Source organism: Ananas comosus, linkage group 4 (genome assembly GCF_001540865.1).
Source record: "Ananas comosus cultivar F153 linkage group 4, ASM154086v1, whole genome shotgun sequence".
In the NCBI taxonomy this organism is placed as follows: domain Eukaryota; kingdom Viridiplantae; phylum Streptophyta; class Magnoliopsida; order Poales; family Bromeliaceae; genus Ananas; species Ananas comosus.
Window position 1 is genome coordinate 4,528,542 of NC_033624.1, and position 17,524 is coordinate 4,546,065.

The 17,524-nt window shown below is 36.7% G+C and overlaps 3 protein-coding genes across 3 annotated transcripts; 1 reads left to right on the plus strand and 2 right to left on the minus strand.

Annotated features, from left to right (window-relative positions):
• LOC109708774 (pentatricopeptide repeat-containing protein At5g66520-like) lies at positions 1,159 to 5,926 on the plus strand. The gene is made up of 3 exons (XM_020230595.1): positions 1,159 to 1,357; positions 1,402 to 2,987; positions 5,492 to 5,926. The coding sequence occupies exons 1-2, from the start codon at positions 1,159 to 1,161 to the stop codon at positions 2,496 to 2,498; spliced, it is 1,296 nt and encodes a 431-aa protein (XP_020086184.1). The 3' UTR covers positions 2,499 to 2,987; positions 5,492 to 5,926.
• LOC109709700 (jacalin-related lectin 19-like) lies at positions 2,994 to 5,957 on the minus strand. Its single transcript, XM_020232028.1, has 3 exons — positions 5,828 to 5,957; positions 5,519 to 5,728; positions 2,994 to 4,576 (listed from the first exon to the last, which is right to left on the minus strand). Exons 1-3 carry the CDS (start codon positions 5,828 to 5,830, stop codon positions 4,172 to 4,174), a joined length of 618 nt encoding a protein of 205 aa, XP_020087617.1. The 5' UTR covers positions 5,831 to 5,957; the 3' UTR covers positions 2,994 to 4,171.
• LOC109709699 (jacalin-related lectin 3-like) lies at positions 7,643 to 13,790 on the minus strand. Its single transcript, XM_020232027.1, has 4 exons — positions 13,741 to 13,790; positions 9,085 to 9,102; positions 8,793 to 9,002; positions 7,643 to 8,302 (listed from the first exon to the last, which is right to left on the minus strand). The coding sequence occupies exons 2-4, from the start codon at positions 9,085 to 9,087 to the stop codon at positions 7,853 to 7,855; spliced, it is 663 nt and encodes a 220-aa protein (XP_020087616.1). The 5' UTR covers positions 9,088 to 9,102; positions 13,741 to 13,790; the 3' UTR covers positions 7,643 to 7,852.

Sequence of the window (17,524 nt, forward strand, 5' to 3'; positions counted from 1 at the left end):
ACTCTGTGATTTAAAAATCACAAGATACTAATTTGATACACTTTAAACCATAGGGTAGTAAAGTGAGAAAGTGCGAAATCACTGGATACTAACTTGATACACTTTAAACCACAGGGTACTAAAATGAAAAAGTACGAAACTACAGGAGAGGTTTTTGAAGTTTTTCCTTAAAAAAAAATGTTGGATAAGATATTCATACATTTTAAAGACAGCAAAAGAAAATCCTCCTAGTATTAAAAATGCATACTATGATCTTGTTCAGCCGAGTAATGCAGCAGTGCTCCTCTCTCTTTTGTGTGTTTTTTTTAAGAGTTGCACGAGAAAAGACACACACAACCGCAAACTATTCGCTAAATTGGCTCCTAAAATTGCAGGTGCTGAAAGCGGGAGCAAATTAGGTCCCGTTTATTTTGATATAAGTGGAGGGATGGAACTCAAGTTCTATAATTTTTGTTATTTATTTTGGTATAAGTGAAAAATATAATGTAACTCAAGTTACGTTACACCTCTACTTCACCTACTCTCGACTTCCTTCTCTAAAGTGCCAAATTCGACTTCCACCACACTCAATCTTCTCTAAAAAATTTATTAAACAGTAAAATCTAAACTCTGCTTTCTTTATAATGAGTTAGAATTACCTTATTTATAATAAATTAGAATTACCTTTAAATAATAATAAAAAATTTAATTATATAATAGGTTAAATTTTATAACGGTAAATTTGCCACTATATTTAGGAGATAACGAGATCCATTTACTTACATCAAAATAAACAACGAAACTCAAAAAACTAATTTTATCAGCACCAAAATACATCAAAACAAATAAAAAAAACTTGAATTTAACTTTTAGACTATACGAATTACGTCAAAATAAACAACAAAAAAATAATAACCCTTCAGAAAAATTTAAATACTACTTTCTTACGTTGGATGTACGGATTCGTCAATCCAAATGACTAAGGTCGCTGATAACAAAAGCATCAGCAGTCAGCAGTTTGGGCCAAACAGGAGCAGTTTCTTGTGCGACTTGCTAGCTGGTCCACCACGCTTTTCAAGTAGTAATTAAATAAATAAATAAAAACTCTCACTCACGACGTTCCTCCCGTCGTCCGCGCAGTAGTAGTAGTAGTATACACTACACCGAACGCATGGTGGGATGGCAGCCGTGGCGCTCCCACAGACCGCCCACCACGTCGTCTCCTCCTCCTCGGCGTCCGCCTTCGCCATCCGGCGCGCCTCCTCCCCTCTCGAAGCCCTCTCCCTCTTCAAACTCCGCCTCCTCCGCCGCCGCCCCGCTCCCCCGGACCCCTTCGACCCCCACGCCGCCGTCTTCCTCCTCAAATCCCTCTCCCCTCGCCACTCCCACTCCCCGCGCTTCCTCCACGCCTTCCTCCTCAAGACCTCCCTCCTCTCCCACCCCCACGTCGCCTCCGCCCTCCTCCACTCCTANCCCCCTCCCTCGCCCGCCTCCTGTTCGACGAAATCCCCCGCCCAAACCTCGTCCTCTTCAACACCCTCCTCTCCTCCCTCTCCCGCTCCTCCGCCCCCCTCTCCTCCGCCCTCTCCCTCTTCCACTCCATCCCCCACAAGGACCTCGTCTCCTGGTCCGCCCTCCTCTCCGCCTGCCTCGCCCGCTCCCGCCCCGCCCTCGCCCTCTCCCTCTTCCGCCGCATGATGACGTCCCATACTCAATCTGTCTCTGCCCGGCTGCTCCCCGACCCGCAGATGCTCGTCACCGTGCTCTCCGCCTGCGCGGCCGCCTCCTCGCCCTCCCTCTCCAGGTCCGTCCACGCCTACGCCGAGCGCCGCGGGATGGACACCGGCTCCCACCTCGGCACCGCGCTCGTCGACTCCTACGCCAAGTCCGGATTCCTCAAATCCGCATTCCGCGTCTTCGACCGCGTCCCCCCCGCCCGCCGGAACGTCATGCACTGGACTGCCATGATCTGCGGCCTCGCCGCGCACGGCCACGGCAGAGTGGCCATTGCATTCTTCGATGATATGCGCCGCTCCGGCGTGCGCCCCAACGAGATCACCTTCACCGGGGTGCTCAATGCTTGTTGCCAAATTGGCCTCATCGACGAAGGGCGGAGGTTCTTCGCAGTTATGGCCGAGGAGTACGGCATCGAGCCCGGAATTCACCATTACGGGTGCATGGTCGATTTGTTCGCCAAGGCCGGGCGGTTGGAGGAGGCGTACGCGATCATCCAGAACATGAGGGTTGAGCCCAACATTGTCTTGTGGACCTCCTTCTTGGCGGCGTGCAAGAAGCACAAGAATTTCGAGATCGCCGAGGAGGGGATCGAGACGGTCATGAGCATGGCGGTTCCCGATGAGGACGGCGGGGTGTATACGCTCGTGTCGGATTTGTACGCTCTGGGTGGGCGGTGGGACGACGTGGGGCGTGTGAGGAAGCTGATGGATGAGTCCAGGGTTAGAAAAAGCAGAGGGTCGAGCTTCATTGCGGTGGATGAGTGCAGAAGCTCCGTGAATTGATTTGTTCTAATAGAAGAAGATGACGATGATTTTGGTGTCGAATCTGAACGGTAACCACTGCTTTGGAGAGATCATCGGGAGCTCCGGATTATTAATTCGGAGATTGGAAGAGAAAGCGGAGGAATCTACTAAATGAATTCTTGCTGAGATGGCTCAGATAGCTGCACAATTTATCACTTGATGGATCTCAATAGAGTAACAGATGTATTTATTTGGCGATATGCTCAATAAGCTGGTCGGAGAACCATCTTAAGCGAAATGTGGCATCGAAAATGAGACAAAAAGCTTTTGAAGGAACCAAGATGATTTGGTTTTGGGAAATCAGCTAACGTCCTGACAAAGTAATTCAGATCCGTCGAGAGACATTAGCTGTGTTTGAATTCAGGAGCTTGTCACAATCGCTTTGTTGTTGTTCAATACTTTGGAAGGCAAAATGCAAGGAAAGATTTGTGCAACAGTGCCAGGTGTTTCTCCTTTCAACTGCGTCAGGTTAGTCAGAAATGAGCCTATTTGAGTTTAAGTAAATTAATTTACAGCTTTGCATGAATCACAGAACTCAACTCTAGGAATATCAGAGCTCTTTTCTTCATCATAAGTTTGAATTTGTCCATAGATGCAATGCAGTAACATTTAGGACTTGCCTGTCTGACATCTAATGTATTAACCAATTCTTTTGGAATTAGCCAAGAGATGCCAGTATGCTACCACTCCCAATAATTTGTTTTGACATGTATTCTTTATTCTTGTTATGGATATCTCTTTAGAATTTGTTCGGTAAAAGGAAATGGCTCTCTTGGTGTATCTTCAACGTCAATTTATCTTTCAGAATCGTCCTCTGCTTGGAGAGTAACTTCTTTGTTGGTGTCATCATTATACAAATTTAACCCCTACATCGAGCATCCAGAAAGAATTAAGGCGCCACGGCAGTCACTATCTTTAGAATTAGCTTTGAAGAAACTCAAGAAGAATATCATCTGAAACAAGAAAATGAAATATAAGCTTTTGTGCTTCTTTGGACTGAAGCAAGCTCAACTTTTAAAAGCTTTTCTCTTACATACTTTTTGTCAAAGTTAATAAAAGAATATATAGCGTTGTTGTATAAATAGATCTTTGTATCATAAGACATACCAAGGGCTGGAAAATGATTTAATGCAAACTGGATTAGTAGATTGGTAAGCATCACATGTAATTAGGTAAAGTTTTTTAAAAGTATAGCTTATCCTATGTTTGTAATGGTGGAAACAAGCTCTTAGCCATTAGTATAAAGGAATCCTAACGCGAATACAAACCAGAGAATGCATATGTAACTGTATTCTAGTGTGCTTGTTGGCAGCAACATAACCTTGAATTTATTAATAGAGCAGTGAGATCCTTTATCCAACTAAATAACAAGACATGCAAATAAATTTAGATGGCAAGCACAACTGTACAAGTACTAGATAGCTCAGAAGTCCAAACAAAGTACTGAGAAGGTGAATTAACAACAATGGAGCTACAAAATAGCGAAGAAAAAGACAGTTTAATACACGACGCAAGCACATCATTTTCACAGGACAAGGCAAATATTTAGAAGCGTCCCAAATGGAACGCTCTTAAAATCCGAACACCGATGAGCCAGATGGAGAAATGAAAGGTGAGCTTGCCAAAGAACGAGGAACTGCATTCCGATTGCCCTAGGAGAAGGGGGTAATCGATGGGCCAGGTGCAAAATGGAAAGCTGAGCTTGTCAAAGAACAAGGAGCTGCTTTTCGATTGCGATTGCACAAGATGACCCTCTTGAAGCTGGCATCAGAATTTTTCGGGCAGTTCTTTGGCATGGCCCTGAAGTGAACTCCGATAGCGTGGAGATAGTTATAATCGGAACGCCCGAAGAACCCACATGCTTTGTTCTCCATCACTTTGAAGTGGAAACAACTAGCTGCGATTGCATCGGACTCACCGCATCCAAAGGTTGCAAATGATCTTTTGTTGCTACTGAATTTCAGAGACTTTATGACAGTCGGTGGTTTGTGGGGCTGCACCCCCCGGAAACACCCACTTATCTCTGTTAGATACTCCGAAGGATGGTCCAGTTGAATCTGCATTGGCATGATAACTGTAGTGAATGCTGCAAACATGTTATTCTGTGAACATTGTAACCACACACATGCACTTGGGTGAATCAATTCACAAATGTAAATAAATATTATACTGATTAAGTGTGTTCTCGTAGGTAACAATATGTATTTTACTGATTATGTGCGTTCTAGGAAAACAATAACTTGATATATAATCATCATCGATTCTCAGCAAATACCATCCTTTTTGCTCCCTCTTTACAACCACCTAATGCATTCAATATGTGTTTCTACTTTTTATACTTCATCCTCTTTCCTTTTTCGGCCAAATGCTAAAAAAGAAAGGCAACAGAAATTATCCCTATCCTTGTTTTTCTTATCTCAGTTCCTCTATTCTTCCTTGGTCCACTTTTTCACACTTTGGTCGCATCAACTTTACGTTGCTACTAAATCACTACTGAACAGAAAACTCCCTCTAGGATGTTGAGATTTAACCTAATCGTGTTGTAGATTAGAAAAATGTAGTATAGATGTAGAAAATTATAGTTAGAGGAAAAGAAGACATAGATTGAATTATTAGCAAAAGGGTAGAAAGACCTGACCTGTAGATGCCACTATTTCATACAAAAATGGACAGGAAGCAATTTTCCATTAAACTAAATTAAGTTCAATAACAAACCTATTTGCTTTGTACCTCAACAAGCTAGCAATTTAATATCCACCAAACTGACTAGTCAGAAAGAGGAAGAAGATCTAATCTTGTGTCAAAATTAAGCACCGTAATTCAATTATTATTTTCATGTTTCAGATGATGATTTAAAGATGCAAGTTGACCTAGTTGCCTGAAAAATCATCATATCGTAAAGCTGCAATTGCCAAAATGTAGACAAATAGTACAGGAGTTTGTGAAACTAACACTCTTATGTGTTTTTACAGGAGAAGGCTTTTCTAAGGATGACTCACATGATCAAAGTTCGTTCCATCCACACCATGCTTCTCAGATAACACCAATGTTCCCTTGCAGTCGTAGACAAATTGAATCGCATTTATTTCCTCTCCATGCCATATAAGAATCTCTCTGACTCCATCAAAGTACCCATCATCCCACTCACAGCCATGGTCGCCACCTCGAGGTCCGATTTTGATGAATGTCTCTCCAGTTCGGCCGATATTCTTAAGAACAGCAGTACATACATGTAATCAACTATAGAAAGCGAAATAATACGAAGGATTTCGCTAACAGCAGTTGCGAAGTCACAGAAATAATCTTACCATCTTAGCAGGTGACAAAACTTTAATTTGTCGCAGTTATGCACTTGGTTGGATCAGCTGATACACTAAAATTTGCTTCAATTGGGTCCTTCTATCGTACTCTTTTCTGTTTCGCTAACAAAGGGATGGTGTGGTAGCTGATTCTACTTCCATTGCATCCCTGCAAGGGAACATAACAACAGCATGGTTACTGATTCAACTGCCACAATATCTCTCCTCGTGATAAATTAAAGACAAATTTGATGGAAATTCTAAGAATTTTGTATATCAGTTGTGAACAAATTGAAGTTTAGTGCTATAAATGAAATTTTATGATAACGTCAGCGACCAAAGGTGCAACTTAAATGTCAAGTTTGGATATCAGAATTAGTTATTTGTTGATAGCTTATGCAGCAACAGGATTTCTTTTGTGAAGAGTTTTCTTTTTCCCCTTGTTCAAATGTCTTGACATCTATTATTTTGTAGGATAACATATTTCACTTACGAAACGGTTATATTATTCTACGAAAGTAACATAAAAGACCAAATATAGACTAGAGTATTCAATCTGGAAGATGGCATTGCTCAGGATTTAAGTGCCGTGGCACGGAATCGTGTCGGAAACTTACCGGCACGGTAATGTACGGTGCATACCGATGCGTGCCGGTCAAAAAAATTCTTGTGTGCCGACACGTAATAGTATGAATATTTATTTTCTTTAACAATAAAATATTTTAACTATTTATTATATCTTTTTATCACTTCTTTTTAATTTTATTGAGGAAATTACTTACTAATTTAAAAGAATAGAGGGTTTTGAGCTGTGCCATCGGCACGGGGTCTGTATCGTACCGATATTTTATTGGCACGGTACGGCACGGTGGATACGGCCCGTGTCGACAGGCACTTAAAACCTTGGCATTGCTTATCTACTGTTGGCATTCGGTTAAATCAAATCAGGTGCACTCATGATCGGGAAACAAGGGGAGTTTAATGCTCTAATAGTTCCACATCGGATAGGATATTGATTCTGATCAGTTTATATGAGATCTATACGTTAAAAATAATAACTAAGTTTAAGCATTTTGGACCGATAGTTTGGACCCAACGAGTTATTGTTGCTAGTAGGTCGGATCGTTACATCTGCTATTGCTACAGAATTGGATCGATGGTTTGGACCCAACGAGTTATTGTTGCTAATAAGTCGGATTGTTACATCTACTATTGCTACAGAATTGCAGTGACTGTACGACCTCAGCGGTGGTTCGTAGAGCTTCATGGTCCCCAAATGCTCGTTTAAAAGTCCGTCAGATACTCCGAAGGATCACCCAGCTCTATCTGCATCAGTTTGACATCAATACTAAATGCACCAAAAAGATAACATCAGAAGCATCGCATCCAATCAGGTAAATTATTTTCACCAGTATGGCAAAACTTGTGATTGTATACTTGATATAAATCCAGAATAGAATCATGGTGGAAACAAAGCTCTTGGTCGTTAGCATAAGATAAGTAACTGCGTTCTAATGCAATTGTAGATAGCCAAAATAGCCCTAAACTTATTTTTGGAACCGTGAAATCCTTCATCCCATGAAGTATCAGAAAACAAATAAATTTTCGCAGCCTTGTGAATGAGATGGTAAATAGGTGTAGGCTAAGCTATTCTTTTAGAAGCATGGAGATCTTTATGCTTATAGCTGCCTCATCTGGTGTAGATCATGTTTGATAGTATAGATTACCGGTTTGGATAGCTTATGACCCGACACTGCAGTGGAAGCGCCTAGATATGATGCATGCTTCTGAAAGCATAGTACCTATGATCTGAAAATATCGGCAAACTCAGGTACATATCTCAAAAGTTTTGCCGAGTACAAGTACACAGCTGGAGAAGTGAAAACAAAGTTAAGAGTCCATATTTGATCGTCCACGATTAAGCAACACAATAGAAAAGAGAAGGTGGTTAAATACACGGCGCTAGCACTTAAGTTTCACAGGATAAGACTAGTATGAAAAGCAAAATTCCAAACGGAAGCGCTTTTTAAATCTTTAAGGGACTGCGCTGGCGAAGGTGCCAGTAGTAGAACTGGAAGGTGAGGTTGCGCAAGGGCGAGGAACAGCATTTGGATTGCCCGTAGAGACATTGGTAACAACAGTACTGGAATTGGGAGGTGCTGAAGCTGGTCTTGGGAATTTTAGGGCAGTTTTTTGGAGGGCTCTGAAGTGAATGCCTATGGCATAGAGATAGTTGGCATCGGAACGCCCGAAGAACCCACACAACTTGTTATCCATCACTTTGAAGTGGAAGTGATTAACTGCGCTTTCCCTGGAATCGTACATACTAGCTGGTCTCTTACTGGGCTCGCTGCGCCCGAACGGTCCAAATGATCTTCTATTGCTGCTGAATTTCAGGGACTCTATGACAGATGGTAAGTAGTAGGAATCCCCCCAAAACCCATTTATCTCTGTTAGATACTCCGAAGGATAATTCAGTTGAATCTGCATTGGCATAATGACCATAGGGAGTGCTTAAAACATGTTAGTCTATGAACATTCTAGCCATACAAATGCAGTTGGGTAAATCAATTCACAAACGTAAGTAACAATATATATTACACTGATTAAGTGTGTTCTACAAAATTGATATCTAAGCATCATCAATTCTCAGAAAACACCGACCTATACACTCGTTCCAAAAGAGATCAGAAAAATAGAGTCAGTACAGATATAGTAAATTAAATTTAGAGGAAAAGAGGACCTACGTTAAATTATTAGAAAAAAAATGAAGAAAATCATGAAGATGCCACTGTTTGATAGTTCAATGCATAGGAAGCAATTTTCCATTCAACTAATTTTCGATAACAAAGCCATTGCATTGTATACCTTGACACGCTAGCAATTTAATATCCACCAAACTGATAAGTCAAGACGAGCTGCAATTGCAAAAATTTCACAGATGAGGTGAAAGGCTTTTCTTAGGATGACTTACATGATCGAAGTTTGTTCCATTCCCTCCATGCTTGTCAGATAACACTGATGTTCCGTCGCGGTCGTCGACAAATTGAATCGCATTTATTTTGTCTCCATGCCATATAAGAATCTCTCTGACTCCATCAAAGCAACCATCATCCCATTCATCGCCACGGTCATCACCTTGAGGCCCGATTCTAATGAATGTCTCGCCGGTTTGGCCGATATTCTTTGAAATAGCAGTACATAAATGTAATCAACTATAGTGATCAAAATATAACAGAGAATTTCGCAAAGTCTCAGAATCTTACCATCTTTGTAGATGATCCCTGGAAAGTTATATTCAGAATTCAGATCTACTGTATTTCATCAGACAAACACACATGTTACAATGGGAATTTCACTGACTCTCTCATGGAAAGAAACGGAATGAAAATATAAAAAGTATATGAATGCTGGTGATTTGTTATTGTGTACTAGGGAATATTGGTGATTGATTATTGCGAAACTTTTGCTGTGGTCATAAACTTTAATTTATTGTAATGATAAACTTTGTTGCTGCTGATGTACCAAAATTTAGCACTTGTTTCGGTCGAGTCCTTCCGTCAAACTCTACTAAATTTTCCTGATGAAAAGATAGTACATGAGAGCAGATGCAGCTCCTACATCATCCATTCAAGATGACTAAACAAGAAAGAACGGGAAACTCCATCCGTCATCGTATCCAATCATGTAGCATTTGTGTTTGAAAGTACAAAAAGAGGGTAACAATACCAAACAAAGACTCTAAGGCCTCGTTTGGCATCATTGCCCTTTTTTTATTTCTTTGAAACACTAATTCTATATAATTTAACATACCGGTGGAAAGACTTTTTTTTTTTTTGGCATCCCGGCCAAGTGATGAATGGCAACTTAAAACAATGTTTAAAGCAAAAAAAAGTTTGCTTCCAAAATTTTACTTTTTGTTACCAAATAAACAATTTGGATGTAAGAATTGTAAACAATCTCACATTCACTCCAACAAAATTTCATGTACAAATTTTGTTGGGTGGCAAACGCCTAGGTGGTTGGTACTCGAGACACAAGTTTGAATCCTAGTTGATTCACATTTTCAGCTAAGTTTATTTCTAAATAAAATAAATGAAGCGGGTAGCGTGCTACCTATCTCTCAAAAAAAAATTTCATGTACAAATTCTACTTAAAAAATAAATACACGGCAATGATACCAAACAAGGCCAAAGTTTTTTAAAAATTTTTTCCCTTATCAAACAAATACCTTAGATGCAAAAATTGCAAACAATTCATCATCCACTTTTGCACAATTCACTAAAATTTTATTAAAAAAGGCTTCATAACATTCTACAACACTGTACTTTAGTATTATTTTTATTTGCTACATTGTACTATTTTCTTTTCAAAGACAACATTTATTATCATACTTTATCAATCTAAACTATTTTAAATTTATTTTCGTTTTCTACCTTGTACTTTTTTTTTTTCTCATAGATGTCACTAAACTAATTTTTTTCTCGCCAATTTCTATATTGTTGTTAACATGTTTATTATAGTGTTTCTGAGCTTTGGATAGGATTGGCTTCAGTATTAATAACTGATCGACACTTCTGGAGAGTGTCGGACTGAATCGGAATCAATTCTGCACGAATTGGATGCAGAAATGGACTCGGCACACTCAAGTAAGCAAAACTGGAGTTTTACTAGTTTAGGGCGCCCAGAACTGGATTTAGGGCGCCTAGGAGTTTAGGGGGCCCAGAAATGGATTTAGGTCGCCCAGTACTGAGTGCTGAATTTAACTGAAACTGGAAGCCAATTCGGATCCTATATTCCAGGCGCCCAGAAGTGGGTCCGAAAATTTTACATCGTGAATATCGTTTGTGTTGACACGTGGCAGGAGGTAGGTGAGGTCCGCCGGAGCCGTTTACTGGCGCAGCACACCGCAGGCGGAGGAATCGAAGGGGAGCATTTGTGCAGGTTGGAAGTTCTGGGCGCCCAGAACTAGGTTTAGGGCGCCCAGATCTCGGATTTTCTATAGGGACATCATATTTCAGCAATTGTTCTTGAGGGTTATCGGACCACTCCAACACCCTATAAATACCTGGTATACGCCCCTTTGCTGCTCTTTTCCTCCCTTCTTCATAGAGAAGTTCATTTTAGCATCTTAAACCCTCGGATTGCCTCAAATTGCATCAAACTTCCATTGATTCAGCTTGGTGGAGTGCTAGTTCTACAGTTTTCCAGTGACGACCTTCGGTGTTTTAGCTCGTGTGTGATGTAGGAAGGTCGGATTGCGGTGAAACTTGGTTTGTTGGATTCTAGACTTCAAGAGGAATCCACGAAGCCCAGAATTGCAGATTTTGGTTGAGGTTAGCTTGGTCGAATCCATATTTTTCTTTGCTGCTTGTAGTTTTGAGCTAAAAATGAAAATTTTGAATTGTTCTTGATGCTATCTTTGGAGGCAGTGGGATTTTGGACCTGAGACACACCCTCCATCATTATTCACTGGATTTGGGATTGTCCTCACCTGAATTGGAGATCTTTAGGTGAGTTTTGACATTGTGGTTGAGACAATTTATGTTTAAATGCTGGAATTATGTGAATTGATAGATTTTTTGCTGAATTTTGGGATTGGATCTTTAAGGTGGATAGTTGCTGGTGGTGTGGGTGTTCGGCTGAACTTCCAGCAGATTGGGAACCTCCTTGCTGCTAGGGAATTGCTTGTGAGGTGGGTGTATCATCTGTTTCGCTCCTAAGTGCATGTTTAGTCGATGTGTATAGTTTTCAGTTCTTGTATATCATGCTTAAATTCATCGATTAGCATCTTGACTGCAATATGAATATAGAAGCATGCTGAAATGAATATTTATATTATACATGTTGGACTTGAAATTTGACTTAAGAGAAAACCAGCGTTTGACCCGTCGTATGCTTCTACTACCTGATTTAGCTCTAGGAGCCGTGGTCTGATTGTATCACTGCTGTTTCAGCGCGGTGGATACTCAGGGTAGTTTAGAATGCATTTACGCTCATGCTGGGACGTTGAGCTTATTTTTATAGCAGAGTCTAGGCTGTTTCTGGTTGTCGGGTGCCGTCGGGGTGGACGGTGGACCCGAATTCCTGTTTTTGGTATCAGATTGTGCCGAGGGCACGTGGGTTCGGTTTCTAGACTTGTTTTGACCTTAGCTACTTGCCTTTGGTTTGTTAGAGCCTGATTGAGCTCGACAGAGATACGCTTGCATACTCGGATGGGTAGCGCCCACGAGTGCCACTCCGGAGTCGGGCTTAGTGCTTTTGTGTTGGTGTCGTTCGTGCAGGTTGGACTCGCTCTCCACGGGCTTGTTAGTGTGGAGGTAGCTGGTTAGTTGCAACTTGGCGGGACGGGTGTGTTCACAGTCCCAGTAACGGGTATGATTACAGTCCCTATGTGAGATTGGGTCTGAGTTGACACTATTCTACAGTTGGTTAGATTAGAGCATGATAGTATAGAGGCAGATAGCTGTAGATATGTTCCAGCTTTCCTTACTATTTCTTGCTTACTCCTGTAGACTTAGTGGGTGGACCGATGTGTCGAAGGCGGTACCCACTGAGGACTACTTCTTTTTGCAGTAGTTCTCACACCCAGTTTGTTTCCACTGTTTTGCAGAGCCATCGTCCTCGGCTGCTGTTGTCTTTGATTTTGATTGTGGCAAGGACGTCGCGAGTTAGAGTCCTTCCAGTTGAGTTGCTGAGCTAGTGGAGGACCGCTGCAAGTAGTGTAGTTTTGGTTTATACATACAGATGTTGTACTCTCGCCAGTGCGAGTGCTTTTGTATCTTGGATCTTATGTATGTATAGAACCACAGTTTATATATGCATGTTTTATTTTTCTCTCCTAGCTGCTCTATACTACTGTCTGTAGTATTGTTTGATTACAGGTACTTTTACTTTTCGCTTCGTATACAGAGGAAATATCTATGTATACGGCGGGTCTGTTAGCGATTTAAAATGAAAATTTTGAAACTGATATTTAAATTTAAGATTTGAATTTAAATTTAAAATCATATTCAAAATTTTTATTTTAAATATTAAATTTGAATTCAAGATTTGATTCCAATTCTAAATTTGAATTTAAACTTTGAATTCAAATTCACGTTTTGAATTTGAAATTCCAATTCTAAATTTAAATTTAAACTTCAAATTCAAATTCACATATTGAATTTGAAATTCCAAATCAGTTTGAAATTAAATTAGAATTAGAATTTGAAATGTGAATTTGAATTTAAAATTAAGTACATAATTGGAATTTGGATTTGAATTTAAATTTGAATCCGAAATCAAAATTTATATTTAAATTTTAAATTAAAAATTTTCTTTGAATTTATAATTTAATTCAAAATATAATTTAAATTTAAATTTAAATTTATAATGTAAAATTTTAATTTTAATTGTATAATTAGCTGGGCGTTGACACGGCGCCTCCGTGGTGCTGACGTGACGATTCCGTTAATTTTAACACTTTTTTAACGCGCGGCTGAGATTTAATTGTAATGAAATCAAGATATTAGGAAGTTGATTGCCAAAAACAAGTTGGGGTCCAAATTAAGAAACTGTGCAAAGGTTCGGGACCAATGGTGTAATTAACCTCCAAAATAATTGATAATCAAGGTGTCTATGAGTAAAACAAAATAGTATTAGTATATTATAAAAAGTGAAAAGTTAAGCTTTTTTAAAAACTCATTGATAAATGCCAAACAAAGCATTAGTTTTTTTCTCTCACCATATGAAATCACCCTATTTTTTTTTCTGAAAAAACAAAAAAAAGGAAAAAAAAAAACTTGGCAAATTGCTATCCAACAAGTTTAGACACATCTTAACTGCAGCTGCTTCTCAGTATGTAATATAGTACGTCAAAAAAAAAAAACAGATCGAGAAAATAAAAACATGACAACACACATAGAAAAACTGTACATTACCTTCAAGCCTTCCCCCGCTCCTCCCCAGGCCGTAAGGAAATAGGTGTAGTGTGGAAATGGAAGGAAGGGTAAGGATATTAAAAAACCAAAAGGTTAAAAAAGAAATCGAAAAAAAAAAGAAGAAAAAAAGTAGCCACTGAAGTGAGAGGATTAGCGCGCTCACACCATAAAGATTTAGAGTTGAGCTGGACCTTTGGGGTGCTTTTAGAAGTAAGGCTATTTCGATACCTTCAATTTTTGTAAGCAAAATCAACCTATAAATATTTTTTTTTTATTTTTAAAAATCTATATTTTTATTTTTTTAATTTTAAAAATATTTTTAGGGGTATAACGTTAATAGAGAGGGCAAAATAACTAAATTATTCTTACTTTTTCTATAAAAAAATAATTTTTATTATATTTCTGTTATTTTAAAAAGTATTTTTAGTATAAATTATTAAAAATTGACGGAATAGTGATGGAACCCTAACGAAGGAGAACTAAATGCAACAACTTGAAATCTTGAGGAGATAAAATATAGGTTTTTGAAAGTTTAGGAGGAAAAAAAAAAAAAAAAGGTATTTATAAAAAGGTTTTATGTAATTTAGCCCTTTTAAATAAAAACTTCAAATATCCCCATGTGGTTTAGCGTCTTCTCACTTTAGTACTTTGTGATTTAAAGTATACTTTTTTAGTACCCTGCGATTTTATTTTTCTCTTTCCATCAACGCTTTAGTTAACTCCCCGTTAAAATATATAAAAAAAAACTTCAAACACCCCCTTATAGTTTATCGAATATTCACTTTAATATTCTGTGGTTTACAAAATTTTTACTTTACTATCTTGTGGTTTTAACTTTCTCACTAACTTAATAGAAAAATTAATGGAGGGGATAACGGAAAGAGAAAAACTAAACCACACGGTACTAATGATAAAGTTTAGAACATAAGATACTAAAGTGAAAAAGCGCCGAACCACAAGGTGGTTTTTGAAGTTTTTTTTTTTTTTTAATGATAGAACTTTCAAATCGACAATCGACTCTGTTAAACTGAACATACAGTATTTATAGTATCTAAAAGTTAATTTTATAATTTTTTAATATTATTTATCGAGTGAAAGAAAGGGCTCAAAATTAACGAATAAAGTAAAAAATCTTATAAAAAATAATGATACAATACTAAAGTTTTAGTTAAGTTATATTAATCTTGTTTTAAATAGTATAAATAATTTTCTACCAAAATTATATCTGATTTCAATATTTTTATACTGTTAAATTTTAAGCGACTTATATCCACCATTAAAATTATTAATTTTGAGTCTCCTTAACTATCAGGTAAATGTTATTAAAAAATTATAAAACTTATTTTAAGATGCTTCAAATATTCTAAATTAAATCCACCATAGCCAATCACCGATTCAGAATTCATGTCATCAAAAATAATTTGCAAACACGAAAGCTATTATGCCCCTGGAATTAAGCTCCCAAGCTAGACTCATAATCATAAGACATTTTATCTTTTTATGAGAAAAGAAGCACATTTTTTTTTAACACAATGAGAGAGATGCAGTAGTCTATGACCTGCTTTATCATTCGGTTTAGAAATAAGCTAGTTAATTTTATTTATTCCTGATACAGGTATAACTTATTTATACTTTATCATTTGGTTTGTGAATAAGTTATTTCTTATTTATTTTTTATACAAATACAAGTTTTGGAATAAATAGAAATTAAACTAATTTTGTATCTAGATGAAAATTATCTTACTTACAGAAATTAAAAAAAATACCGTTTGAATGGTTAGAAGAATAGTGGGAATAAAAGTAATTATAGTTTTCAAAATAAAAATATTTTGCCAAATTAATTAACACCAAAATATTAGCTAAATAATAATTTAATAAATTAATAAACTATGAATAGCGTATAAAATAATAAAGAAGTGCATTAATTAATTAACTATAAAAAACAAGTTAACTTATTATTAAAAAAAAGTAGTTAATTATTTAATTAGTTAGATATTTAATTAAGAAATTAATTTTATTAGTCAAAATATTAACTGTTTAATTAATAAGAATAGTAATCACGAATGAATACATTACAAAATTATTTTTTTAGTTAGCTAATTGATTATAAATAATAAATAAATTGCTCGAATAGTAATAACTATTTAATAATTTAATAGGTCAAATGGATAATTACTTCTCTAGTTAATTAATAAGCTAATTAATATACAATAATACATGAATTAGTAATATTTTATAATAATTCATTATTTAATTAGTAGAGGAAGGTGGAAATGCTATTTTTCTGTCTTAACGGGTTATTCAGAAAATATCCATTAAAGCATCTTTATCTTTATATCATTATTTTTATAAACATAAATTATGAACCCTAAAGATGCCTATGCTTATTTTGGAGGGTTGTGGAGCCCACATACACCTTTTTTTCAAAAATTAATTGTACATTAGTCCCCCAACCTTTCCACTATTTTTTATTTTTGGTCTCTAATCTTTTTTTCTTTTTTTTAGTAATCAAATTTCTAAATTTCTATTTTGATTTCGAATGACTTTTGATTAGTCTTATTTTTTATGCTTCTGATAATTACTTACTGATTTCTTCACTAATCTAAAATTTAGGAATCAAATACTTTATTAGTTGTATGTGTTACGATAAAAATTAACGAGGGCACAATGAAGACGTCACCGCCAAGAATGCCAAAGATAGTATTTTCACTCCAATTAATTTTTTAATATTTCTTATCTGTAAATTTTATCTTACTGTAATGAGCTTTTATTTTATTTTAAACTGATTTATTTATTTTACTTATTAAGTTTAAATATTTTTCAAAAGAAATATACTTTAATTTTTAATTATTCAATACTGAGATAAATAATATTTAAAAATATTAATACATAATAGATAAAAAGTGATGTTAATAATTATAATAATTTACTATTCTATTATCTTCCTGTCGCATCGTGCAGGGCTCTTAATTAGTGAATAATAAATTTAGATAGCATTTGGAGGAATAAAGGAGATAAGGGGTCCTTTGCTTTCTCTTTCATCTCTCTTTTCTTGTTTTATTTTTTCTAAAGTCTCTTTGCGCACCTTGCTTTTTTTGTACTAAATCCTTTTTCCTTACTTTCTCTTTCTTTACTTTGTTTATGATACAAATCAAATATTATTATTAATATTTTTTTTACAAAATTGCTATTTATTTTATAAAATATTATAGAAAAAATTATTTAATTTCCAGCCATTAATCCTGTATCGATCTAGCCCTTCAGATGTAACGACCAATTCTCTTTAATAGAAAGAAAAAATCAAGGGGTCTGTTTAATCTAATTGTTGAAAAAATAATTTCTGTATAATTAATCTTAGATAGAAATTGTTCAGCGTTTGAATAAAGTTTAAGAGAAAAGTAATTTTTCTGAAAATTTGTTACAAAATTATTTGACAAATTTTTTTATAATTTATAAAAACTATTTTTTTTTGCTGTCTCAAACGGCCGGCGAGCATGGCCATTGGCCTGTTGGGGCAGCCAACGGCCAGGTACAACTGAATAATTATTTATTGGGATAATTACCTATATACCCCTTAAAACTTCAAAAATATTAAACATGAGTTAAATGTCTATCAGAGTTAAAAAAAAAATTAAAATATCTCTTTTGCCCTTAACTTAAGGGCAAATAAGAAAAGTTGATGGCATAAGGGTATATTTGAAAGGATCAAAAATTAAAATACTTCTTTTGTCCCTGACTTAAGGGCAAATAAGAAAAATTGATGATGACAGAAGGGTATATTAGA

Bases quoted from the DNA above. Each gene is read 5' to 3' on its own strand.
- LOC109709700 (XM_020232028.1), bottom strand. The intron at 4,577-5,518 runs GTGAGTCATCCT...ATGCCAATGCAG, and splicing joins ATGGAACGAACTTTGATCAT to ATTCAACTGGACCATCCTTC.
- LOC109709699 (XM_020232027.1), bottom strand. The intron at 8,303-8,792 runs GTAAGTCATCCT...ATGCCAATGCAG, and splicing joins ATGGAACAAACTTCGATCAT to ATTCAACTGAATTATCCTTC.